The sequence below is a fragment of the Acinonyx jubatus genome, chromosome B4 (assembly GCF_027475565.1).
Source record: "Acinonyx jubatus isolate Ajub_Pintada_27869175 chromosome B4, VMU_Ajub_asm_v1.0, whole genome shotgun sequence".
Lineage (NCBI taxonomy): Eukaryota > Metazoa > Chordata > Mammalia > Carnivora > Felidae > Acinonyx > Acinonyx jubatus.
Genome location: NC_069387.1, coordinates 75816351 through 75842878, shown reverse-complemented (window position 1 = coordinate 75842878; position 26528 = coordinate 75816351). Strand labels below are relative to the sequence as shown.

The following is a 26528-nucleotide window of genomic DNA, read 5'->3' as shown; positions in this document are numbered from 1 at the left end:
AGACACTCAACCAACCGAGCCACCCAGGCGCCCCTAACATTTACTGTTTCTAATCAGTGCTAGGTGCAAGCAGCAGAGTCCCTCATTAGGTATCTGAAGTGCGAGAGGGACCCGTGCACATACCCAGAGCTAAGGCGACTAAACAAGAGCAGTGCATGACAGAGACTTTACAGGGAGGGCAGAAGAAGACCACATCACCCAGGCTGGAGGATGGAGTCCTCCATGGGAGCTGAATCTTAAAGGAAGGGTAGGAATTAGCCAGGTGAGTGGGAGATGACAGAAGAGGCATAGAATGGAGAAGAATAGAATAAGCACCACGTATTAGAAGAGCAAATGAAGTATGAAATTTATTTTATAGCTCAACTTAACAACAGATTTGGGAAACTTACTGAAAATGTCTTGACTTTTTTTCTACTGACATAGAACTAATGAAATAGTTTCACTTCCCAATTTACTGCCCTAGGTAAATTATGTTTCAACTGCCCTTCTAGTTCATATATCCCCAGACTCTAAACCACCAAGATTAAGTAAAAAGATAAACATGGGTGATTCTAAATAGTTTGGTTTTATGGACAGACTGTATATATGGCAGGCATAGTCTTCCGGTCATAAGAGAGTGTACATTATTGCCATCCACCAGGCCTCAACGCAGACCCTGGCGGACACTCTTTCAGACTTCCAAAGACGTATGGATATTTTCCTTTTCCAAAGATAATCATGATTTGAATAAGCAATTGCTGTCTATTTATAATCAGTGGAAAGCTGCTAGTGCTATTCTGTCAATGAAAACTGTTCAAGTGTGATTCTTATTAAACCCTGACCTTCATTTGCCTGGTCAATACACAGTTCCAGAAATACTGAAGAGGCTATTATTGGTGTTAGCACCTTGAATGTCAGTGTATGTAGGAAGATGTCCATAGTTCAAAGAGTTTGGTGACTCCTACAGAACAGAAAGTCATCTTAACCTCATATGCCAGGCTGCTTGTTGCTTCCAGCTGAATAAAGTGGACTAAGACCAGATCTAGTCTATTAATGTGCCTAGTGCAAGCATCATTAACATGTCCAAAGTGATCAAAGCCTACCATTAGTCTCAGGATATAAAAATGAACTACAAAAGCTACCAGGCTCAGTTCTTTGGACAAAACCTATTGCCATTCAACTTCAAGAATCATCAAATGCCAGCCACCTTCATTTCATCTATGCTCCTTCTCATTTGACTCCCAATTCTTCCTATTAAATCCTAAACATCATATGATTTCAGCCATAAATATTTGTCAAATTACTAAATAAATCACTGACTACTGTCACTTCCACTTTCTGCCCTTCTCCCAAATGCTGTATTAGTGGATACATACTTATTGGCTAAACTATTTTCAGGTGCGTGCATTTTAGTACCAGAATATTCTAGGTGCAAACAGTATGAAGGAATGGCTATATTTTCATAAGTCTTTGAACTTTTCACCATCTACCACACTGTCCTGTATAAAGCAGACATGTGTGTTGGCTGGTTGATTTAACAAAAAGATTATATCAAAAAGGACCAGGTAAATGTTTGAGGTCAAATTTGACATGTGTATTCTAGGATAATGCAACATGTAAATACCTAGGGAAAGAAGAGCAGAGAACTATGAATTCTTCCACAAAAATGCTGCCTTGTTCATCCTTAAATCCTACCATACCTTAAATACCATGTAGTAATTGTTTAAGATATATCTGTTGAAGGAATGTATGTTTTTGGTATTATTACTACTACCTTCCACAATTTCTTCAGAGTCATCCACAAAAAATTCCTTTAAGGGAGGCCTTTTGGGTCGTTTGAGAGTGTTGAGAAGCTGCTGGATTTTTGTGGATACTCTGCTACTGACAGGAACACCTGTAAGGGGGGGAAAACAGTAAGTGAAAATCCACTGATGTTAGGGCTATCCCAGCTTCTCAACTCTTTATGGAATTTTTATTTCTAATGATGTTTGGCCTTTGCCCAGAGTCTTATTCTATTTCAACTGGGCCAAAGAAATACAAATATGTACACGACAAGTTTTATGGCAACACGTAACGAATACGGCACTATCATTAACACCCTGCTTCCAGATTTCATCTAGCCCTCCTTTTTTCCATACTGTTTCTTGTTCAGAGCTATCCTCTGACCATGCAGACTGTCTGAACAAGTAACAGTGCTCCCACAGTGCAGGCTGTTGAAAAGAGGGCCCTCCAGAGGACCTGTGCTGGACGGCCAGCTGCAGTGGAGTTCTGCAGCTGCTCTACCGCTCAGGTGCTGCTGTTCAGGATGTGCATTTTTCCAATTTAACTAATATTCCCTATATAGGTCCCTAAAAGAACTCCCTACCATCAGCTGTATCCATAAGGCTGGACCTGTTGGATCCTTTGTGCATGCCTTTGACTATCCCCGAAGGGGGCAGATCAATATTTGCTGGGCGCATTGAGGAAGATGATGATGAAGAAGAGGTAGTTGTAGTGACATCAGGGGGAGCAGAGAGATTCTCTGAGGGAGGAGAAAACAAAATTCAGAATTATATGACATTGGCAATAAAAACAAGAATCTTTACATCTTTTTGCGGTTGTTTCTTAACAAGGAAAAAACTACAAAAATGGGCTATCAATTCTTGTAAAATAACTTTGAAATCAAATTCTACTCGTAAGATATAATGAGAGAGTAAGAGTGTATGCCAGGGCATATCAAAATTATTTTTTCCTTTTTTCAAAATTATTATTTTCAAGAACTAGAACAGCCTTATTAAGAGCCAATCACATATCCAATGTTCCTCCAAAATGTTCTTTTCTCCACAGAAAGTCTGGTAGAAATTCAGCGTTAATAATCATAATAAAAACTGTGAGTGACTTCAAAATGAAAGCAAAGTGACTGTGGTCATAGTGCTACTGATATTCTAGCCTCGAGCATCTCTTCATGTTTATGTTGGTTTGTCCATAATGTCTCCTCTTCCACTGGAAATGGGGAAGAGTGTCTTGGGAGTGGGTCAGATCCCTCAAGTTCCCAAATGAAGAAAACCAGATAAGGCCTACTTCCAATTTTTATAAAATAACCCACAGGAAACTGATCTACTTGACAGACAAGGTTCTTCCCTTGCTCTAAGCATGATTGTGTAATGTTCTTTTGTTCTGCTTCAGGTAGGGATTCTTAATATCAAGAAACTAAAATGACCTAAGTTGGAAGAGAGCCATTCAATAGGGATGTGTTACATAAGAAAACTTAGAAAAACATCTGGGGAAGAAAAGGAAAATTAGAGGAAGTAAAATATATGAGTTACAACAATAACAAGCTACTCAAAACCATAAAAAAGGCAAAAAGCATAAGATAAACAATTTCTAAAATCAATTTGGGAGTAAGGTCTCTATGCCCCCAAAGTCTGATGTTACTAAGTTCAATTGTTGTTTTTCCCGCCTAGTTCAATGGTTTTTAAAGTTTTATATATACTAGCACAAGTAGACTACAGCATACCTTTCTGTAGAATAATGTAGTAATAAAGCATTAAAAATATTCATCTTTATTTGACCCCAGCAATTCCACTTATAGGGATATGTCTTAAGGAAATAATCAGACAAATGCACCAAATTCTGTGTTCAAGGATGTTCATTCCAGCAGTTTTTATAATGGCCAAAAATTGGATACTACCCAAATGTCCAAACCAGGGGAATGGCTAAATAAACCAGGACATAGCCATATAACAGCATACTTTGAAACCATAAAAATAATAGTATAATTCTGTATTAATGACATAAAAGATTTACTAATTTGTGATACACTGCTAAGAAAAGCAGGTTATGAACACTATGTTTAGTACAATTTCATTTTTTAAAAAGCAAGACCCAAACCCTACATGTTCATATGCAAATAAAGTCTAGGAAGATACACATTAGAGTGTTATCTGTGGGAAGTGGGTTTACAGATAGATAGATAGATAGATAGATAGATAGATAGATAGATAGATATTTTATCTGTATCTTCAAATTTTTCTATTAGGAACATGAATTGCTTCTGTTAGAGCAAACATCCAAAAGGCAATAATGTTAGTTAGATAAAATGGTTTTTGTGAATACCTTAACAAAAAACTTTTCATAGAGTAGTGAAGCAATAGAAAAATATAAGGTCAGATGAAATCATCTAGTTAACAAAAACCTAGACAGAGTTAACTGGGTATTAGGACAGTATTTTTAATAAGAGAAGTTGCTTTCTTTTAGACAAATGTGGAAATAAAACCCGACCCGACCATGGCTCTGTTGTGTACCCTCCCGAACAGAAAAGATGGGGAGTATGCTCCTCTGTAGCTGCTTTAAGAGGTTCAGTGAATTACAGGGCAGAGCCAAGCTGCAAGACAAGCCACTGGCTGTTGGCACTTGGCTTTTTAATGTGGGCAATAATACCCTCAAGGTAGCTATGTTCTTTACTAATTACAGGCTTGAATTGCAAATTTTCTAAATTTTTCTTTTCAGAAATCAATTAATAGATTAAAGATCTATATATGTGTATATATATATATGTGTGTGTGTGTATATATATATACACACACACACATATATATAGTGTCTATATATATATACTGATATAGAAAGACCACTGATATGAAAATTAAGACACCACAGACACATGATGTTCAAATACATTACTCAGCACAGTATGTACCAACCAATTTAGCAAAAGCAGAGATCTGAGCTATATCTTTACCTGCAGATGTCACAAACCCTTAAAGTGTGCGTGCATGCGCGCGCGCGCGCGCGCGCACACACACACACACACACACACACACACACACAGACATAAAGCAGAGCCAAGCGAAAGCTACCCTCCATACAGGAGCACTGGTAGCAGGCAGCAGCTCACAGGGTACCAACACGGTCAGCCTGCACACTCCAGTTGTAGCAATAACACAGCAGCAAGGACCATAAATCCAGTCTTTATGCTAAAGACAAGGAGCTTCACTGATATTAGTGCAGAATTTGCTCAGGTTTCATGTTTTTCTGTTTGAGAAAACACAGGTAACAATCCTAGGAAAATCTAAGATGTTACATATTTTAACACCTTTTAATATGTGGAATATTCTCCAACAGGGATAAACCCACACTAAGACTGGTGTTATATCTTGCGGCTTGAGTATTGCTTATGGAAATAGCTATGGCTTCAGGTGGGCAATACTATGCACCAATAATGCAGATGATACCTATCACTCCAAAAGTACTGCTGGTGTTTCCTTCTTTGCCCCATTAACTGCTATGTTCTTTCTAATTTTATTTCTTAGGCCACTCTGAAAAAACTAATACAAATCAGAAACTATTTCCTGGATGCTGGGAGCCAAATGGAACATGACTTGGGCTGCTTGGGTAGATCCAGCTCCTACCTATTCGGGTACTGGCAAAAACATCAGCTAGAGACCCACTGGTTCCTTTGACCTCTCCATGGGACAGCGTAGAAGATGCGGATGAAGAAGTGGACGATCCCTGAATTGAACGGTTGATCCAGGACTCAGCATTCTGTAAGCTCTGTTGCAAGGCAGCAGAGAGCGCAGCTTGGCGTCTCAGAGAGCCCTCATCCTCAGAGGCCGAAGACGTGTCTGTGTGGAATTAGAAAAAAAGAAGTTCTCGATCCTGCCTAGAACAGAGACCTTTCAGTTCTTACTCATTGATCAACACATTCAATTTTGATACCAGCAAAATATTCACATTCTCAAGGCAGATTAGTGTGTAAAGGTTCTCAAGAATCTCAAAGAAAGGTCTACAGACCAAAGCCTGAAAACACAAAACAGCCTAAATCTATAGGTAATTTTAAGTTCTTAAAAAATCCCTTTTGGAACATTTAAACTTCATGCTTTTCTGTTCTGAACTGAATCAGGATCTGAATTTTTCTGGCTTATCTATTTATATTCAAGTAATACTCAAGTGCTTATATGGCTCCCTCGACCTCTTAATTAGAGAACCGTGTGATAGGCTGCTATACTGATTTTGACAAGTACTTACTAATTAGTGTCTACTCAACAGGCAATGATCCTAATAGGGTGATATAAAAACTTACTTTTGTTAATAACAGCTTCAGTGTCAAACAGTGGGCTGGGTGCTGGGGGAACTAGAGATGGAATTAGAAACAGTGCTCGGTCTGGAGGCATTCACGGTTTTAGCGGCAAGTGGTCACTCAGCACAGGTAAGCCTCCCAAACGTGACAGGGGACGGCCCCGATCTGTATTGCTTTCCTTAACTCTCCAAGAACTGTGAGAAACTTACTGATACAAATTTCCCTGAAGCTCTGACTTCAGGGAAATAAGGCCTAAATTAGAAAAGCATGTTGAGAAAATAAAAAAGGAAAAGTTCAACCAAATATAGGACAGCCAATGGAAGCAGAAGTCAGGAATTTATTTCAAGGCTCTCAGCTTCAGAGGCATAGAAGTTAAGGGGGCATTTGGTCTGATCTGAGACAAACCCTTCTACGTGATTTTGGTGGTTATAATTAATGGCCTGTAGATTGGATATCATTTAATTTTTTAAAAAATAAAACATTCTGTGGTTAGTCCTGCTGAGCACTCTAACTCAGGTGAAACTGTAAGTCTGCGTTCGACTTCGGTTCAATGAGCCAAAGAGATAACTAACTAACAGGGCTAGAATGCTGCTCGACAATGGAAATTTGAACCACAAAAGACTAAATTAATCTAGAAGTCAGATTCTGCATGTCCAGAGCAAGCAAGGAAGTAAGAGTTAAAATAATGACCACATTCTTGCTTCCTGCTCCGAACCACTTCCAACTTATCATCTCATATTGAAGGAAGTATGAGGCCCACGACTGATTATTTTCACAATGTACTACATAACTACAGTATGTGCTGGGAACTATGCCAGGTTCTGGGGATTCTGAGATGTATAAGTTCTTGGGAGAGAGTGCCCTCAAACGGCTTACAGTCCAGTACAGGAGACACAATCCTACAGACTATCTCACAAGACTTCAAGAGATGCTGAGAAACGGGGTAAGAAAGGGTTTCACAAGAGGGGCACCAATCCCAGGGGAGGAATTCAAGTATTCCTATGTAAATGGAGCAAAGACTCTGAGGAGTAAGGGGCAAAATATGAGGCTGGAGAGGGAAACAGTGACCAGACCCCAAAGGGATAAACTGATGAGGTTCTTTAAAGGAGAAAGAGATCTAGAATACAAAAGGAGAGTGACTTAAGGAAAATACAGAGAAAGAAAAGTAACACCATCTGTAACCTTTTATTTAAGGAATGAGGTTTGCATAATTCTCAAAAAATATTCCAACATTTCAACTATACCTTGGGAGGCAGAGATTTCTGTCTTTGTAAACATGATGAAGAAAAGATCAATGGATGGGCAGTGTGGAACAGGTGTATCTGACCCTAAGAACAAACTATTCTCAGGGTAATACATCTCAGGACCCTAACAAACTCCACTGGATTTGCAGGCTGTCTTTATTGCATCATTTATTTTAAACTGCATTAAGTCTAAAATCAGAATAACCCAATTTTCAAAAGATAGCAAAACCAGTATTTTCATGATTAGGTTTACGGCAAATTGGCTTCATTGTGTTTCTATACTGGATCAATTAGGTCACTAGGTGCATTGTTTCAATTCAATGACCTCGTTTGCCTGCCAGTCCTCCTCCGTGTTTAGTGACTACAACTGTGGGCGGCTCAGTGTAGTGGAGAAAACATGGCTTGGTGTCTGTCTTCCATTTGAACTCTGGGGTCCACCCCTCATAAGCTATGTGACTTGGGGAATAACATTATCCGCCTGAGAAGGTTTGCTTGTTTATCCATTTGACAAATACTACTAAGCACTACACTAGTTGGTAGGAATAGAATGGTGAACAAGGAAGACATGTCCCTACTCCAATAGGACTTAGTGTCTTACAGTGCAGACACCCAAGGAAGTGAGACCTAAACCTAGGCCAGAAGGGTAAGTAGCTATCGGCTCTAAAGCGTATGGAGGTAGGGGGAGCAAAGAGCCAGGCAGAGGGAACAGCATGTGAGGAAGTGGGGAGGGCACAGAAAACAAGGCACATCCGAGGACCTGAAAGAAACGGGACTGGCTGCAGCACAGGACGCAACAGCAGTTACTTCCAATTCTGATGGAAGATGAGGCTGGACAAGTAGACAGCACTGGGCTCTTACGGGTCTTTGTGCTAAATGCACAGGAGACCATAAAATGAGACATTGTCCAGAATACACCCCCAGCAGTGGCAGTGCATAGCAGTTGGCCAATAAGTATTGGTTCCCCTTCTCTTCCTTGAATCATCCATTCTAGGTTAGCTCACAGGCACAAAACTGGCTGTGCAAAGCTTTCAGCAGATCATGTATCTTAATGCGCAAAACGTAAGCACTGCTCCAAGACGGTATCTTAAAAAACAAAACAAAACAAAAAAAACCAAGCTCCCTTAAATATTTGTATGTTTATTTGGTAGCTTTTTTGGTTTGTTTTGTTAAGTAACTGTCACCCAAGAAATTGCTGTGGATTAGTAGAAATTTTGGCAAGATTAAATTAATGATAATAGAAATATTTTCTCACTGATTCTGCTCCAGTTGAACATGAACTTACAACTCTTATCCATCATAACTAAGGTCCCTTGCTTAAACTCTTGTATAAGATGAATACAATAGGTCCTCTAAAACAGAAAATAATTTTGAAAACACGCTTTGCTCTTCAGTTCTTAGTATGGTTTTAACACAGCACCATTTTATACTGATAGGCAGAAGCCTATAAAATCCATTTCTAACCAATTACAAAACATATATAACAATTAGTTTGTTGACTTTAAGGGGAGAAAGGTCCCAAATTTGCTGTCTTTGAGCACTGTAGCACTTTTTGTCATTAGCCATGTGTGCAAGTGACATCCCTCTTTTTGGCAGAAAATACAGCTTTTGTATCTAAAAATGTTTATTTTAAAAGTTTAAACACCTACCAATTCCACCTACTAGTGGAATAATCTATTCATTCCACTCCTACATATCTACCCAAGAGAAATGAAAGCATTTATCTATACAAGGACTTGTTTGTGAATGTTCATAGCAGCTTTATTTTAATAGGAAAAAACTGGAAACTACCTAAATGTCCATCAAGAACTGAAAGGAGAAACAAAAGGTACATCTATAGGACAGAATACTACTCAGCAATAAAAAGGAATGAGCCTCTGCTATACAAAACAACATGGTTGAATCTCAAAATAATTATGTGGAGTGAAATATGACAGACCTCTTCCCTCAAAAAAAAGTACAACAAAGTATGATTCTATTTATACAAAACTGTAGAAAATCCAAACTAATGTCTAATGACAGAAAACAGATCACGGAGATGGAGAGAAGTAGGATTACAAAGGGATTATGAGGAAATTTGGGGAGGCATGATGGATACCGCTCATTTTCTTAATTGTGGTAATGGCTTCACGGTTTTGCTATGAAAACTTAGCAAACTACACATTTTAAGTATGTTTATTGTATGTCAATTGTAATTTAATAAAGCTGTCAAAAGAACTCATTGAAAAAGATTCACGGGGGTGAAAATGGTGGCTTGGTGAGAGGATGGTAACATCTCAGTCAGTCTACACAATCTGAGGGGTACTGTGCAAACTGGACAAGTTCTTGGAAAGACAGTGACTGCCATTGGGCTCTGACAGCTGATACCAAAATTAGGCCCAGACATCAGCTTAGAACAGTAGCTAAGTCAAGACTCACCAAAAGAAAGATCTTATCCTAATAACTACTACAAAATATACCACATAAGCCAGGCCAAGAAATAGGAGCTTCAAAGAACAAATAAAGGAAACAACCACTAGGACGGTTAGTGCATGATATTCTAGAGATCATGGAAAAGAATTTTTGTGTATTTTGGGTAAGTAGAGTGGAAAGACATCAGGCAGGAAAATATCATGTTCTCTTGCATTGTTGGGTCAGAGGAATTAAGGACTTCCAGAACCTTCAAGAAAGGCAAGTGGAGTTTCTATGCAGATAAGAAAAGAAAAATCTTTAGAGATCCAAGAGGAAGCAACCTAGGAGTAAAAGCATATATGGAAGAGAAGATTAGAAGGTTAGTTCTGGAAGCAGGCCAATCTTGAACCAACCTTGGGCTGCAAATTCTGGGTAGCTTGATATAGCGCTATACCCAACCAGGGTGTCTGATTCACCAGACAAGGGTTAGGGAGACTTTCAGAACTATCTAAGAGATATTTTGGCATCCCACAGTAATGTGTCTGGGTGCACAGAAGCTTGGCTGGGATCAAAAATAACTATGTAAAACCTGACTGGCAGGTTCATGACTTGCCTGACCATTAATGTCCAAACTGGAATCCCTCTGAGAGAAGGGGTACTCACTGTTAATAATTACTCTAGGGTCACTCTACCTATAAGGGATCTCTCCAAACACTGTTTTTCTAGGTATTTTTCCATGTCTATGAAAAAACAGTTCACAAAATGAATTAATATTACAAATACTGTTGACCCTTGGGGTGCCTGAGCAGGCTCAGTTGGTTAAGCATCCAACTCTTGATTTCAGCTCAGGTTATGATTGCACTGTTGGTGGGGCTCTATGCTTACAGTATGAAGCCTGCTTGGGATTCTCTCCCTCTTTCTCTCTCTGCCCCTCCCCAGCTCAGACACAAATATGGGTGCACGCACAAGCTCTCTCTCTCTCCTAGTAAATAAATAAAAGTTTTTTAAAAACTACCGTTGATTCCTGAACACCACAGGGGTTAGAGGTACTGGCCCCATGCATGGCTGAAAGCCCGTGTATAACTTTTGACTCCCCCCAAACTTAACTTACTGATAATATAAACAACAAACACATATTTTGTATTTTACAAATATCTGTATTCTATTTTTTTAATGTGTATTTATTTTTGAGAGACAGAGCATGAGTGGGGGAGGGGCAGAGACAGAGGGAGACATAGAATCCAAAGCAGGATCCAGGCTCCAAGCTGTTAGCACAGAGTCAGACGCAGGGCTTGAACTCATGAGCTGTGAGATCATGACCTGAGCTGAAGTCAGATGCTTAACTGACTGAGCCACCCGGGTGCCCCTATTATATCTGTATTCTTACAATAAAGTAATCTAGAGAAAAGAAAATATTAAGAAAATCATAAAGAAGAGAAAATATGTTTACAATACTACATTGTAAAAATTCCACATATAAGCAGACCCACGCAGTTCAAATTGTATTGCCCATGGGTCAACTGTGTTTAGGTAAAAAAAAGAGATTTTTAAAAACTTATTGCCTATTTGAAAAGTCCGATCAAACATGCGGCAACTGCTAGAGCTCCAGATTTACCGCAAAATATTTACTTGACACTATGGTAGAAGGAGAGGCGATATACCAAGTGGTTTAGAGAATGGGCTTTTAAAGTCAGACTCGTCTGAATTCCGACCTTAGCTCTGCGACTGAGAGCTCTTGGGCAAATCAGTTCTTAAGGGTCTTAATTCTGCTGTTTGCTGTTGTTGTTCTTTTTCTATTCTCTCTCATGGTGAGTGTTTTCTATTTTTGGACTGTTTACTCACAAAATTCAGTGGATCTTTATCTCTGGAATCCTAAAGCCCTGGGTTGACGTTGTATCCTTCCAGAAACTATTTGTGTCTCAAGGTTATCATCAGTCCAAAGACCATTTTTTTAATGTTAGTTCTTACCAGGCAGTATAGTGAAATTCAAACCTAGAACCCACTTGACCCCAAATTCTTAGGGAAGGTCCCAGCTTCTGTTATCCCAAGGCCAGGCACAACTCAAGCTTTCTTAACAACATTTTCTTTTGCTGGCATGTTAATTTTTTCTAGTTCATTTGTCTGCTGAAGCTGTAAGTCCCTCCAGGGATCTCAATTCCAACAACCAACTTATTATTATTATTATTTTTTTTAAGTAAGCTCTAGGCCCAACGTAGGGCTCAAGCTCACAACCCCAAGATCAAGAGTCACACGCTCTACCAACTGAGCCAGCTTACATAGGTCCAAGGTTTTGTCTTTTCTATCCTTATGGTAATTAGAATTTATTTAAGCCCCTTCTTTCCTGCCTCCCTGCTCCCCAGGACAGATAAAGCGAGCACCATCTCAGCATTCTGATGTTCAGTGACTGTTCTCTCTCTCTCTCTCTCTCTCTCTCTCTCTCCTGTATGTATTTAAAAGGAAACTGGTTCTAGTCTATCTAGAATTTCTAATGGGAAGTTTTCTTGTCTCTGTTCTAGGAGAGAATTTTCAGATTATCTAACTGACTACACAGCTAACAAAGCTTATGCAAGTTATTGAGCTTCTCTAAACCTGTTTTCTCATTTGTAAAATGGGACAGAGGGCAATGGAAAAAAAAGAAAAGAAAAATACGTGCTAAGCACTTAGCTCTTTAACTAGTACACAAGGCTACTCAATAAACGGTAACTATGAAATCAGTTTTACTGGCAAGCTGTAAATTTTACCATTAGCTGTTGAAATAAATTCAGTCTATCAAAGTGGGTTTTTACTGTGCTTTGGCTTAAAGAATATTGAATATTTACTGGTCTCCCAAGTAACTGCAGACCACTGCTCATAACCCACACCAATAATGAAAGTATGCTATTGACATGATCCAAGTCTATTAATTAGAGCACATTTATAGGGGTCTAATTTGCCAACTCTGTTTATTTTGCACTCCTGAATGAAATTAGAATGTGTGGGGAAAATTCCCCAAGTTGGCAATTCAGATAGGTATTCTTTTTTAATTTAAATTAACTGACTAAAACATGTTTTGGGCTATAAGCTCTCAGAAGGCAACAGCTATTTAATTTGCTTGCAATAATATCCCTGCATTTCTATAGACGACAGTGATGCCCATGAACAGACCTGGGATATTGTTATACTTTTTGAGTTGTAAATTCCTCCTTATCTGAGCCTAGGAATTACTACTGCGGTCACTGCCAAGCAGGGCCCTGTGTGGGACAGGCACATAAATTCATTCTACCCAAGCCAGCTGAAATAGCTTACTGTGCTCTGGGGTCATCATGTGGTCTATTTGGTCATCCGAGTACCCTCCGAATGAAGCACAGGGTAAGTCCACAAGGATGCAGAAAAAATTTAGAGGGGAAAACAATATATGCTGCAATTTTCGCATTTTGTTTATCGGTATGAATGAGAAACAGAATTACACAAAGAATCCCTACAAAGAAAGAGCTGAGGTAATGGCCTCATGACATTAGTAAATGATTTCAGCACATAAAGGGAACTGGATGGCAGTAATTCAAGCAGTCTAAGAGACTGAAAAGGCCACAGGCACTAAAGAACCGTAATTTGCTACCAACTCCGAGAATTTAAATTTTCCAATCCATAAGAGAAAAACCAGTGTACATATCAATAAACAAATTTTAGGTTGCGTGACACTTTATTATTTCCAAATGATATGTGAACAAAAGCCAATTATTTCCCATGGCCACTATTTATACCATATTTTCCATCCTATGTAATACTATGAATAAAGCCAAGATTTATGACATATTTTACTTCTTAAATCCTTTTTATTAAATCCTTCCAAAAATAGCTCTAAAATTTCATCACTTTAGTAATGCCAACAGTTATGTGTTGGGTGCGCCCCAAAGAGCCTCACTGGCTAGTGCGCTTTCGCAGGTATCCCAGGAACTGGGTTCACACGGGACAGCACGTGCACAGTGACGGCCCTGACTGCAAACTTGCTTTGTGACGTGCATCCTGACTGCTCAGACAGTGCACAAAGGGCAACATGACTAAATTACCATAAAATCTGAGGTTAATTTTTCCCTGCAAGGTTAGTACAACTTTTCTAGAAAGAGTGCCATGGCAAGGTCATTTGTATAGCTGCCCAGAACTGATTTTTTTAAAACAGCCTATAACCAGCAATAATTAAGGTCCTCCTCCTCCTCCCCAACCCTCAGGGCAGCCTCAGCATTCTTCTAGACTTCAGTGTTTCAGGGGCTCTCAGTGCAAGATAAAGGGAGACAGTGACACAGGATTAAACTGCATTAGGAAGAGGACACAGCCAAGGATCTAACCAGTGGTTCTCAGGAGCTTGGAGAGAATGGAATCTGAATCCCCTGACTGGGGAACAGCAAATTCCATTCCCTAAAATGAAAAGTGCTGATGGATGCCTTATGATACAGCTCTTGCACATTTCCTCATGCTAGACACAGGCATGTGCGCAGCTGCAGAATGAGAGCATCAGGATCTAGCTCCGTGTGGGGGCCATGTGAGAAATCACTCTGTAGGGTGCTCTCAATGTTTCTTCATGATGAGAGAGAATTCCTCTTCTATATGACAACATGCACGTCCCTAGTAGTACATTAAGGTTTCTCATATACTATTCAGAGATCCCTAGCTCTGGAGATAAACAGATAGGAGACCTTTTCGTTACTCTGATCTGATGAATAAAGGTCTTAGGAGAGAGGATCGTACCTTCATAATCATGAAATTATGAAGACACATAAGGTGATCAGGAACATTATGCCACCTCTGTAAGGCTGCAGTACAACATTAGTGTTCAGAAACAGGCCTGTAGTGAACTCCCAAGGACTATGGTCTCATTCAGTAGTGAATAGCCACGATTTTGTTGCTGGAGTTGGTAATGTCCCCTCGGGCAGTGACTTTTGTAAGGGGATAAAAAAGGTTTCCATTCCTTCTGAGCATTCTCAAGATCCTTTGCTGCACTCTCACATTTAACCCAAGGCCATGAGAGCAGACTATTTACTGTAGAGCTGTATTTCTTTATTACAGCTATGGAGAGGCCTGTTTCTAAGAAGTACGAGTCACGTGCTCCCTACCCTTTGCCATTTATTACAACTGAGCCCTCAGCCGCGCTGCGGCAGCATCTGCCCACGAGGAACTGCTCCGGGTCTGAGAGGCCCCTTTGTCTATCAGGACCCAACTGGTGCTATACTACTGTGGAAGGGAAACCAGCCAAGATTTTGAATGAATAGGCTGGAAGTACGCACCATTACAGACACAAAATGTCTTTCACTGTGAAGGTCTGCTAGAGGTATCCTGTGTTACGTTTTGAGAAACACTTGAAGCCACAGAACTATTTCTCTCTCAAACATATTGACACCACAGATGTAAGGAAAAGAAGCACACACAGTTAATGAGCCCACAGCACACCCAAATGCTCTGAGAAGTTAGCCAAAACCTAGCAGAAAACTATTAATATGAACCCAGACCAGGGACTAGGATCAGTGTAAATAGCTCAACTTGACAGCTGTGAATCAAAGTCAATCATAATGATGTAACCTTCTCCCCAAAGATATGGTAAGTCCTCTAGACCCAAACTACAGGGAAAAATTTTCCCCCAAAGATTTCATTACTAGTAACAGGACAGGAGACACCCAGACACTATATTGAGGCTCCGGGACAGATTTATTATGTTTAGTCTCAGCGGCCTACAGGGAGATCTTGTCTGGGATTTCATCTAAAAAATTTTAAGGCTTTTCGAAACTTTGGGAAAGATTCTGAATAAACAAGACAACTTAAAGTTGTTCCGGTTGCTCCTCAAATAGCAAATTATATAACTCTTCGGGTAGAGAGTCCAAGTCTGGGGAATGAGAAAGGGATGAAGACACTTAGTTCTCTCTGATCTTGTGAACACATTATAACAAGTGGGTTCTTAAAAAATATATAAATGTATACAAAATATATTAACACACACACAAACACACTTATATGTATTTTTTCAGATCCCTTAAACCTTTGCGTGACTGCTCTCACTCCGTCTTTAATGACACACAAAATTTTATCCCAAATGCACTTATTCTGTAGAGGCAAAGCATCTGATTGAGACGTATAAATTTGTTAAAGAAATTATGACCATGGTCATATTTTAGAGGTCAACGAAAATAGCTATTAAACCACAGAAGGATTTTCTAAGACCCTAAGCTTTGGCCTGTGTTTATTTATGACTACTTGAGTTTGGGGGTTGTATTAAAGAAATGCTGAAAATTCGGAAGGAAAACTTTTTTTTTTTTTTTAAATAGCATTATTGTTAAGGCTTCTTTCTGTATGCATTTATAATGTGACAATCAAAACTTGTGTCTTCAATGTGTATTCTTAGACACCTTGGATGACGAGGAAAAGTGCAGGCTCCTACCTCAGAAAAGACAAAGCAGAACTTATGTCAGGAACATCACAGGAGTAACTGTCAGAGAGGAAGGTTCTGACAAACCTACCAGGAGGTGTGCAGGCATCTGCAGGAGACTGGACGAATGTGGACCGCCTTTTGGTTGGCATAGGCAAAGCCATTTTCTGTTCTTTATGCTTTGCCAGTGCGGCTTGAACTGCTTCTGTATGGATATCTGAAAGATTAAACATTTGCATTTATTAGCTCTTGGTTCTTTTTTTTTTTTTTTTTTTAACGTTTATTTATTTTTGAGACAGAGAGAGACAGAGCATGAACGGGGGAGGGTCAGAGAGAGGGAGACACAGAATCTGAAACAGGCTCCAGGCTCTGAGCTGTCAGCACAGAGCCCGACGCGGGGCTTGAACTCACGGACCGCGAGATCATGACCTGAGCAGAAGTCGGACACTTAACCGGCTGAGCCACCCAGGCGCCCCAGCTCTTGGTTCTTAAAGTGTTTACTTCTATGGGCTGAACTATTACTGCCTCAACTGTTGAAAAGGGATGTTTAGGTGATTTTTAGTTACAGTTTGTGTTGTAACAATTAAAATAAAAATGAAAAAAAAAGAGACAAAAAAAGAAAGAAGTCAAGGATAATTTTACAGAGAAGGAAAATGAAGCCCAGAATGATTATGTGACTGCTTTAAGAGCAAACAAGGGGCTAGTGGAGATAGGCAGGGGTGGGGAAAGGGGAAGGGGTCTAACATGCCCCTGTGCCAGGCAGGGACCCTACCTCTGAATGGAATGAGTGCTGTGCAGGTAGCTAAAAGACACTCACTGTTCTTCAGGAAAAGCAGCTTAGGATTTGTTTAACTAACTGCCTGAAAGTGGTTGAGACCACTCAGTTCTCTACCCCAGGATCAGAAGGGCTGAATCTGATCTAGAAAAATATAAGAGCTGATGGTACTTGTTTGCCACTGTGGCCACAAGAGAATTCAGTTCTCCCCTTGAAGTCCAAGAGGAAGGAACCTTAGAGCACTGGGATGCGTCAGTCGGTTAAGTGTCCAACTTCAGCTCAGGTTATGATCTCACGGTTCATGAGTTCGAGCCCTGCACTGGGCTCTCAGCTGTTGGAGCAGATCCCAGTTTGGATCCTCTGTCTCCCTCTCTCTCTGCCCCTGCTCCGCTCACACTCTCCTCTCTCCCTCAAAAATAAATAAAGATTAAAAAAAAAAAAGTCTAATAGGGGTCTCAAAATTAACATTTCCCAACAGAACACTTGATTGTCCACTCCCGCCATAAAATGTGCTCTACATTTCTGCAAAAAAAGGATCATACTATTCATAGTCTTTGGTGTTCTCCTTTGAGATTTTTTAAAACTCTTACAAAATCCTATGAAGGTAGATAACTGAAGTAGCTTCCTAGTTCACAAGAATTTCCTCTTCTCAGGGATGGGCCCAGTTGAGGGACAAACTATCCTAGGAGGCCTGTCTGTGCTATGTAAATGTACCTCTTATAACAGCTGGACCTATCAGATCCTTTTATGGGGGTCTGTGTGGAAGAATTTGAAATAAGTCAAGAAAATGCAGGTTCTAGAACTGAGTCACTTTAATGATAATTCCCTAGAGAAAAGGAATGTCCTTAAACTTCAGGGTTGAAACACTGGAAGCTGTCTCTCCTTTTCTAGGGATTTCTCAACTGTTGCTTTGCTTCTATGACCTACTCTAGCTATTTAAGGTAGCCTGAGCTGGCCTGTTTCATGCAACAACAACAACAACAAAAACCTTCACTAATATAACCAGAAACATCTTTCTGTGTAAATACAGACCTATAACATAATTTTAAAGGTTGCATAGAATTCCACTGTATGTCTGTGCCATGATTTATTTAAGCAACGTGTTTCCAAAGTTTTGCTACTCTTCATAGCAACGATTCACAGCAAAAGAATTCAGTATTTTCACTTTAGTACATACGTCTAATCCTATTTTTGTAGGATTAATTCCAATTGCTGAGGTGTATTTCCTAAGAACAAGGATTTTAAATTTTTTTTTTTTTTTTTTTTTTTTTTGAGCAGGGGGAGCAGCTAGTGCAAGCAGGGGAAGGGCAGAGGGAGAGGGAGAGAGAGAATCTCAAGTAGGCTCCACACCCAGCTCGGAGCCCAACATGGGGATCCATCTCACCACCACGAGACTGTGACCTGGGCCGAAATTAAGAATCGGACACTTAACCAACTGAGCCGAGACACCCAATGATTTTACTCTTATATAGCTATCATACATTTACCAAAATCAATAAATTAAATATTGATACAAATTATTATGTCACCCACAACCCATATTCCAACTTAGCCTACTATTCCCCAGTAATGCACTTTATAGTTTTTCCTCCTTTGTTCCTGATCTGGGACCTGACACAGAATCATACATTACGTTTAGTTGTCACAATTCTCTATTATCCTATAATCTGGAACATTTCTTAACCTTTGTCTCTCATTGTCTTGACATTATTGTACAGACTAATTATATTGTAGAATGTCCCTTAATTTTAGTTTGTTGATATTCCTCATAATTAGATTCAGGTTATACATTTTGGTAGGAATACCACAGAAGTAATATGTCTTCTTGAAACATGATGTCAGGAAGTGTCTGCCCTATTACTGGTGATAGTAACTGATTACTTGGTTAAGATGATGTCTACTAAAGTAATTCATTGTAAGGTTATTATTCTTCCCTTAGTGTAATTAACAAATAAATTATGGGTGAATGTTTTTCAGATGATATAAATATTACATACTTCATTGAACTTTTACCTACTGGTTTTAGCATTCATTGATGATTCTTGGCTGAATCAATTATTACCATAATGGCTACAAAACATTGATTTAATAACTCTATCATTCCTTCTGTATTTATTAGTTACTTTTTCTAGTATAAGAAAAAGCATCCCTTTCTCTCCCAATTTATTTATATCAATACAGACCTATTGACTCTCATTTTATTCTATGGCTATTGTTATTACCATTACTTATTTTGATGGTCCTAATACCCCAGATTTGACCAATGAGGCCAAATCAAACTGGCTCTTATGTCCTTTTGACATATTCCCATCATTTTGAGCAGTTTTTGTTCTCTGGTATAAGATGTTCCAGGTATGTTCCCTTCTCTAGCACTAGAATTAAACATTTCTCTAAGGAACCCTGACCTCACTTAGTGGAGAATGGTATTTAGAAACCAAGACCTTAAAAGAAGGAGTGCTCAGTGTTATTGGGGTATCAGACGCTCAACCAACTAAGCCACCCAGGTGCCCCTCTTCATTTTTTTTTTAAAGCTGCATAGCACTCCATTATATAAGTTAGTTTACTCAACTATTCTAAGTGTGGGCATTTAAGTGTTTCCAATATTTTACAATTACAAACAATAATACAACAAAGGGTCTTGTGCAAGTAGACTTTTATACTGATGAGAGTATATCTTCAGGGCCAATTCCAACAAGTGAGACTCCTAAGTCAAAAAGTGAATACATTTTAAACTCTGCTGCATCTTGCCAAGTTCCTCTCCAAAGAGTTGTATCATACTGTATTACTATCAGCAATGTGCCTATGTGTCTGTTTCCTCATGGCCTCACCAGCAGAATGTATTATCTTGGTTTTTTGACTATTACCAGTTTGGTAGCTGAGAAATGGTGTCTCAGTATACTTTCAATTTGGACTTCCTTTATTTTATTATTATTATTTTTTTATTTTAAGATTTACTATATTTTTGGAGAGAGAGAGAACGTGCAAGTAGGGGAGGGGGCAAAGGGAAGTGGGGGAGAGAGGGAAAGAGAGAAAGAAAGAGAGAGATTCCCAAGCAGGCTCCACACACTCAGCATGGAGCCTGATGTGGGGCTCAGTTCCATGACCCTGGGATCATGACCTGAGCTGAAATGAAGAGTTGGACGCTCAACTGGCTGAGCCACCCAAGCACCCCTGTACTTCTTTTATCATTAATGAGATTAAACATTGGATTTAAGGACCATTTAATATTTGTTGGTAAGTAAAAGTAAATATTCATGTCACTTGATCATTTTTCCACTGGGTTTCTGCATTTATTTTCCCCTAATTTTTAGCCTAAATTTTTAATTTTTCCCCTAGCCCTTTATCTCTGAATGTCAGAAATAGTTTCTTTCAATCTGTCATTTGTCTTTTGACACTGTGGTAGTTTATTGCCACACAGAAGGTTTTTAAAAATTTTTTATGGAATATCTCAAATCGATAACCTAATGTTATACTGAAGGAACTTAAAAAAGAACAAACTAAAACCAAAGTTAGTAAAAAGAGGAAATAACAAGGATTATAACAGAAATTAAAAAAATAAATTTGAAAAACAGAAAACAATCAACAAAAATAAAAGTTGGTTTTTTGAAAAGATGAACAAAACTGACAAATCTTTAACTAGATTAAGAAAAATACAGGGGCTGGGGTGCCTGGGTGGCTCAGTCGGTTAAGCGGCCGACTTTGGCTCAGGTCATGATCTCGTGGTCCGTGAGTTCAAGCCCTGCGTCGGGCTCTGTGCTGACAGCTCAGAGCCTGGAGCCTGTTTCAGATTCTGTGTCTCCCTCTCTTTGACCCTCCCCCATTCATGCTCTGTCTCTCTCTGTCTCAAAAATAAATAAATGTTAAAAAAAAAAATTAAAAAAAAAAGAAAAAGAAAAAGAAAAATACAGGGGCACCTGGGTGGCTCAGTCGGCTGGGCGTCTGACTTGGGCTCAGGTCATGATCTCCCAGTTCACAGGTTCGAGCCCTGCGTCGGGCTCTGTGCTGACAGCTCAGAGCCTGGAGCCTGCTTTGGATTCTGTGTCTCCCTCTCTCTCTGCCCTCCCCTGCTCATGCTCTCTCTCTCTCTCTCAGAAATAAAGATTTTTAAAAAATTAAAAAAGAAAAATACAGAGTAAAATAACTAAAATAAAAAATGAAAGAGGAAATATTACAACTGATACCACAGAAATAACAAAGATTATAAGACTACCATGAGACTACTATACCACTATATACTACTATACCACTACTATACCACAAATTGGATAACCTAAAAAAATGGATAAATTCCTAGAAACATACAACCTACTAAGATTGAATCATGAAGAAAGAAAATCAGAACAGACCAATTACTATTAAGAAGACTGAATCAGTAATAAAAACCTCCCAACAAAGAAAAGCCCAGGTTTCACCGTAGATATCTATAAAACATTTAAAGAACAGCAACCTTTCTCAAATTCATTCAAAAAACTAAAGAAGAAATACTTCTCATTTAAAAGAAGAAATACAAATTCATTTTTATGAGGCCAGCATTACCCTAAAACCAAAGCCAAACAAAGATACTGCAAAAAACAAGACAAAACAAAACAAATCCAAAATAAAACAAAACAACAACCCCCTAAAACTAAGCAACCCACTGAATGGGAGAAGATATTTGCAAATGATATATCCAATAAGGGGGTTAACATCCAAAATATATAAAGGACTTACACAACACCAAAAAACAAATAATTCAGTTAAAAAGTGAGCAGAGAACTTGAATAGACATTTTTACAAAGAAAGCATACAAATGGCCAACAGACATAAAAAGACACGCAGCATCACTAACCACAGGGAAATGAAAATCAAAACCACTTCGAGATCTCACCTTACACCTATCAGAATGGCTAGGATGAAAAAGACAGTACCAAGTTTTGTGAGGATGTAGAGAAAAAGGAACCCTGGTACACTGTCAGTGGGAATGTAAATCGGTGTAGCCACTGTGGAAAACAAGGTAAAAAAATTAAAAATAGAAACACCAAGAAGTCCAGTAATTCCACTATTGGGTATTTACTCAAAGAAAACAAAAACACTAATTCAAAAAGACATATGCATCCTCACGCTTCCTGCAATGTTGTGTATAATAGCCAAGATATAGAAGCAGCTCAAGTGTCCATCGACAGAATGGATAAAGATACGGAATATATATACAGTAGAATATTACTCGGCCATTAAAAATAATAGGACCTTGCCATTTGTGACAACATGGATGAACCTAGAGGGTATCATGCTAAGTAAAATAAGTCAGAGAAAGACAGACCCCATATGATTTCACTTATGTGTGGAATCTAAAAAAAGGAACAAACAAAACTCAAAGAGACTCTTAAATGCAGTTAAGAAACTGGTGGTTGCTAGAGGTGAGGCAGGTGGGGGATGGGCAAAATAGATAAAGAGCATTAAGAGGTACAAACCTCCAATTTTAAAATAAAGAAGTCACAGAGATGAAAAGTAGAGCATGGGGAAGTCAATAATATTGAAAAAATGTACGGTGATGACACATCATAATGACCATTGAGTAATGTATAAAATTATTAAACCACTATTTTGTACACCTGAAACTAATGTAACACTGAATGATAATCACACTGAAATTTTTAAAATAAATAAAAAATTTAAATGCAGATTTTTTTAAAAGGCAGAAACAGACCCATAAACACAGAGAACAAACTGATGGTGGCAGAGGGGAGGGGAGTAGGGAGATAAGAAAAATGAGTAAAGGAAAGGAGTGCCTGGGTGGCTCAGTCAGTTAAGCATCTGGCTCTTGATTTCAGCTCAGGTCATGATCTCAGGGTTTGTAGGTTCAAGGGCTGCTCTGGGCTCTGTCAGCACAGAGCCTATTTGTGTCTCCCTCTCCCTGCCTCTCCCTCCCTCCCTCTCTCTCTCAAAATAAATAAAGTTAAAAAAGTTTTTTAAAGTCGGTAAGGGGGAGTGGGAGATACAGGCTTCTAGTTATGGAATAAGTCACAAAGGTAAAAAGTACAGTGCTGGGAATATAGTCAATGGTATTGTCATAGCGATGTATGGTGACAGATGACAGCTGCAGTTGCAGTAAGTATAGCATAATGTACAGATTTGTTCAATCACCATGCTGTACATCTGAAACTAATGTAACACTGTATGTCAACTATGCTTCAATTAAAAAAAAGAAAAGAACCCCTACACCAATATCCCTGATGAATACAGATGCAAAAATATGGAACAAAATACTATCAACCTGAATTCAACAGTACATGAAAAGGACTATGTACCGGGGCACCTGGGTGGCTCAGCCAGTTAAGCGTCCAACTCTTGGGTTTGGCTCAGGTCATGTTCTCACGGTTTCATGAGTTCGAGCCCAACGCTGGGCTCTGTGCTGACAGTGTGGCGTCTGCTTGGGATTCTCTCTCTCTCTCCCTTTCTCTCTGCCCCTCCCCAACTCGCGCCGTCTCTGTCTCTCTCAAAATAAATAAATAAAAACATTCATATTCATATTTATATTTAGGACTATGTACCATAACCAAGTGGGATTTATCCCTGTGTTGCAAGGATGTTCAACATATGAAAATCAACAAATGTAAGACTCTACATTAACACAATGAAGGACAAAAATTATATGACCATCATAGATGCAGAAAAAGCATTTGACAAAACTCAACACACTTGATAAAAACACTCAACGAACTAGGAACAGAAGGACATTCTCTCAAAATAATAATATTCATAAACGAAAAGCCCACAGCCAGCAACATAGTCAACGGCGAGCGCTGAAAGCTTTTCCTTCTAAGATCAGGAACAAGGTAAAGATGCCTGCTCTCACCACTTCTTTCAGCATAGTACTGGATGTCCTGGTCAGAGTAATTAGGCAAGAAAAAGAAATAAAAGGTATACAAAGGGAGAGGAAGAAGTAAAATTATTTATGTTTGCAGATGACATGATCTTATACATAGGAAATCCTAAAGATTTTATTCATGTACACAAACTGTTAGAACTAATCGGCAAATTCAACAACTGCAGGATAGAAAATCAGGATACAAAAACCAGTTGTGTTTCTCAACACAAACAATTAACTATCTGAGAAGGAAAGGAAGGAAATAATCTCATTTATAGTAGCATAAAAAATAATAAAAATTTTAAAATCAACACAACCAAGCAGGCAAAAGACTTGTATACCATGAAAACCGCTGCAGGAAATTAAAGAAGAAACAAATGGAAAAACATTCCATGTTCATGGACTGGAAGATTTAATATTGTTAAAATATAAGTGATCTACAGATTTAATGCTATACCTGTAACAATCCACTGGTACTTTTGAAGAAATAGAAAAAAAATCCTAAAATGTATACGGAATCTCAAAGAACTCAGAATAGCCAAAACAATTTTAAGAAAGAAGAATAAAGCTGGAAGCCTCATATTTCCTCATTTCAAAATATATATACTTCCTGAAAGCCAGAGTAACCAAGATAGTATAATGTTGGCATAAAGAGAGACATATAGACCAATGCAATAAAATAGCTCAGAAATTAACCCTTGTGTATATGGTTAAATGGTCTTTGACAAGGGTGCCAAGACTGTTCAGTTAGGAATGACAGTCTCTTCAACAAATGTTGCCAGGAAACTGAAATATCTGCATATAAAAGAATGAAGTTGGACAATTTATCTTACATCATATACCATATAAACTAACTAAAGGGGTGCCTGGGTGGCTCAGTCGGCTGAGCATCCGACTTCAGCTCAGGTCATGATCTCGTGGTTTGAGTTTGAGCCCCGCGTCGGGCTCTGTGCTGACAGCTCAGGGCCTGGAGCCTGCTTCTGATTTTGTGTCTCCCTCTCTCTCTGCCCCTCCCCTGCTCACGCTCTGTCTCTCCCTCTCTCTCAAAAATAAATAAATGTAAAAAAAAATTAACTAAAAATAAATCAAAAACTTAAACATAAGACATGAAACTGTAGAACTCTTAGAAGAAAACATAAAAGGAAAGCTTCATAACTCTGGAGCGGGTTTATCATTTCTTGGATATGACACTATAAGCACAAGCAAGAAAAGCAAAAATAGGTGGGACTCCATCAAACTAAAAAGCTTCTGCACAACAAAGGAAACAACAGAGTGAAAAGGCAACCTATGGAATGGGAGAAAATATTTGCAAACCATGTATTGGATAAGGCACTAATGTCCAGAATATTTAAACAATACTTACAACTCAATAACAACAAGTAACCCAATTTTAAAATGGCCAAGGGACTCGAACAGACATTTCTCCAAACAAGATAAACAAATGGACAACAATCATATGAAAAGATGCTCAACATCACTAATCATCAGGGAAATGCAAGTCAAAGCCACAATGGCATATCTCTTCATACCAATCAGGATAGCCACTGAAAGGGGGCCTGGGTGGCTCAGTCAGTTAGGTGTCCGACTCTTGATTTCGGCTCAGGTCATGATCTCAAGCTCCATGTCAGGTTTTGTGCTAACAGCAAAGAGCCTGCTTGGGGTTCTCTCTCTCCCTCTCTCTCTGCCCCTTGCCCGCTCATGCTTTTTCTCGCTTTCAAAAATAAATAAATAGACTTAAAAAAAAAAAAGGATAGTTACTGGAAAGAAAACAAATCAAAAGGGGGGGGGAAGAAAAAGAAAGGAAAGTGTTGGTGAGGACATGGAGAAATTAGGATCCTTGCACACTGTTGGTGGGACTGTGAAATGGTGCAGCTGTTATGGAAAACAGTATGGAAGGTTTCTCAAAAAACTGAAAATAAAACTATCATATGATCTAGCAATCCCACTTCTGGGTATATATCCAAAAGAACTGAAAGCAGGGTCTCAAAGAGATATTTGCACACAAATGTTCAATGCAGCATTATGTACAACAGCCATGACATGGAAGGAACCTTAATGCCCATGAATGGATGAATGTATAAAGAAAATGTGTTAGATATATACAATGGACTATTATTCAACCTTAAAAAAGAAGGATATCTTCTCACATGCTACAACATGGATGAACCTTGAGGACATTAGGTTAAGTGAACTAAAACAATCACAAAAAACCAAAATCTGCTTACAAGAGATATCTAAAGTACTCAAATTCTTAGATATAGTAAGACTAGGGGGAGAGGGAAACAGAGAGTTGTGAGTTGTCACTGTTTCAGTCATGCAAGATCAAAGAGTTCTAAAGAGCTGTTGTGTACCAATATGCATATAGTTAATATGGAAATGTACACTTAAAAATTTTGAAGGCGGGGCACCTGGGTGGCTCAGTTGGTTAAGTATCCAACTCTTGATTTTGGCTAAGGTCATGATCTCATGGTTTGTGAGATGGTGCCCTGAGTCAGGCTTTGTGCTGACAGTGTGGAGCCTGCTTGGGATTCTCTCTCTCTACCTCTCCCCTGCTCGCTTCCTTGTTCTTGCTCGCTCTCTCTCTCTCTCTCCAAATAAATAAACATTAAAAAAAAATTTTAAGAGGGTATATATATGTGTTTTTTACTGCAGTAAAAACATTTTGTATGTAGTCTTTCATCACATCTGGATTTTGAGTTCCAGCTGTTTTCCCGTAAAACTTTCTCTAAGCCCACGTTACTGAAAAATTCACTTGTGTTTTCTTTTAGTACTTACCTTTTTTTTTTTTTTTTTTTTTTTAAATCTAGATCTCTGATCCATTTGAAGTTTTTCCTGGCATATGGTAT

The 26528-nt window shown here is 38.9% G+C and overlaps 1 protein-coding gene across 6 annotated transcripts in view; it reads right to left on the bottom strand.

Moving 5' to 3' along the window:
• Window positions 1–26528, bottom strand: part of DIP2B (disco interacting protein 2 homolog B) — a 223170-nt gene that overhangs the window by 62766 nt on the left and 133876 nt on the right. For 3 of the 6 annotated variants that reach the window (XM_027036124.2, XM_053226223.1, XM_053226225.1), the window contains exons 4-7: window positions 16152–16277; window positions 5370–5582; window positions 2345–2500; window positions 1751–1873 (exon numbers count right to left, since the gene is read on the bottom strand). In XM_027036124.2, the coding sequence (XP_026891925.1) occupies window positions 1751–1873; window positions 2345–2500; window positions 5370–5582; window positions 16152–16277 (618 nt within the window). The remainder of the gene's footprint in view (window positions 1–1750; window positions 1874–2344; window positions 2501–5369; window positions 5583–16151; window positions 16278–26528) is intronic. The other 3 variants (XM_027036125.2, XM_053226224.1, XM_053226226.1) reach the window with 2 other exon arrangements.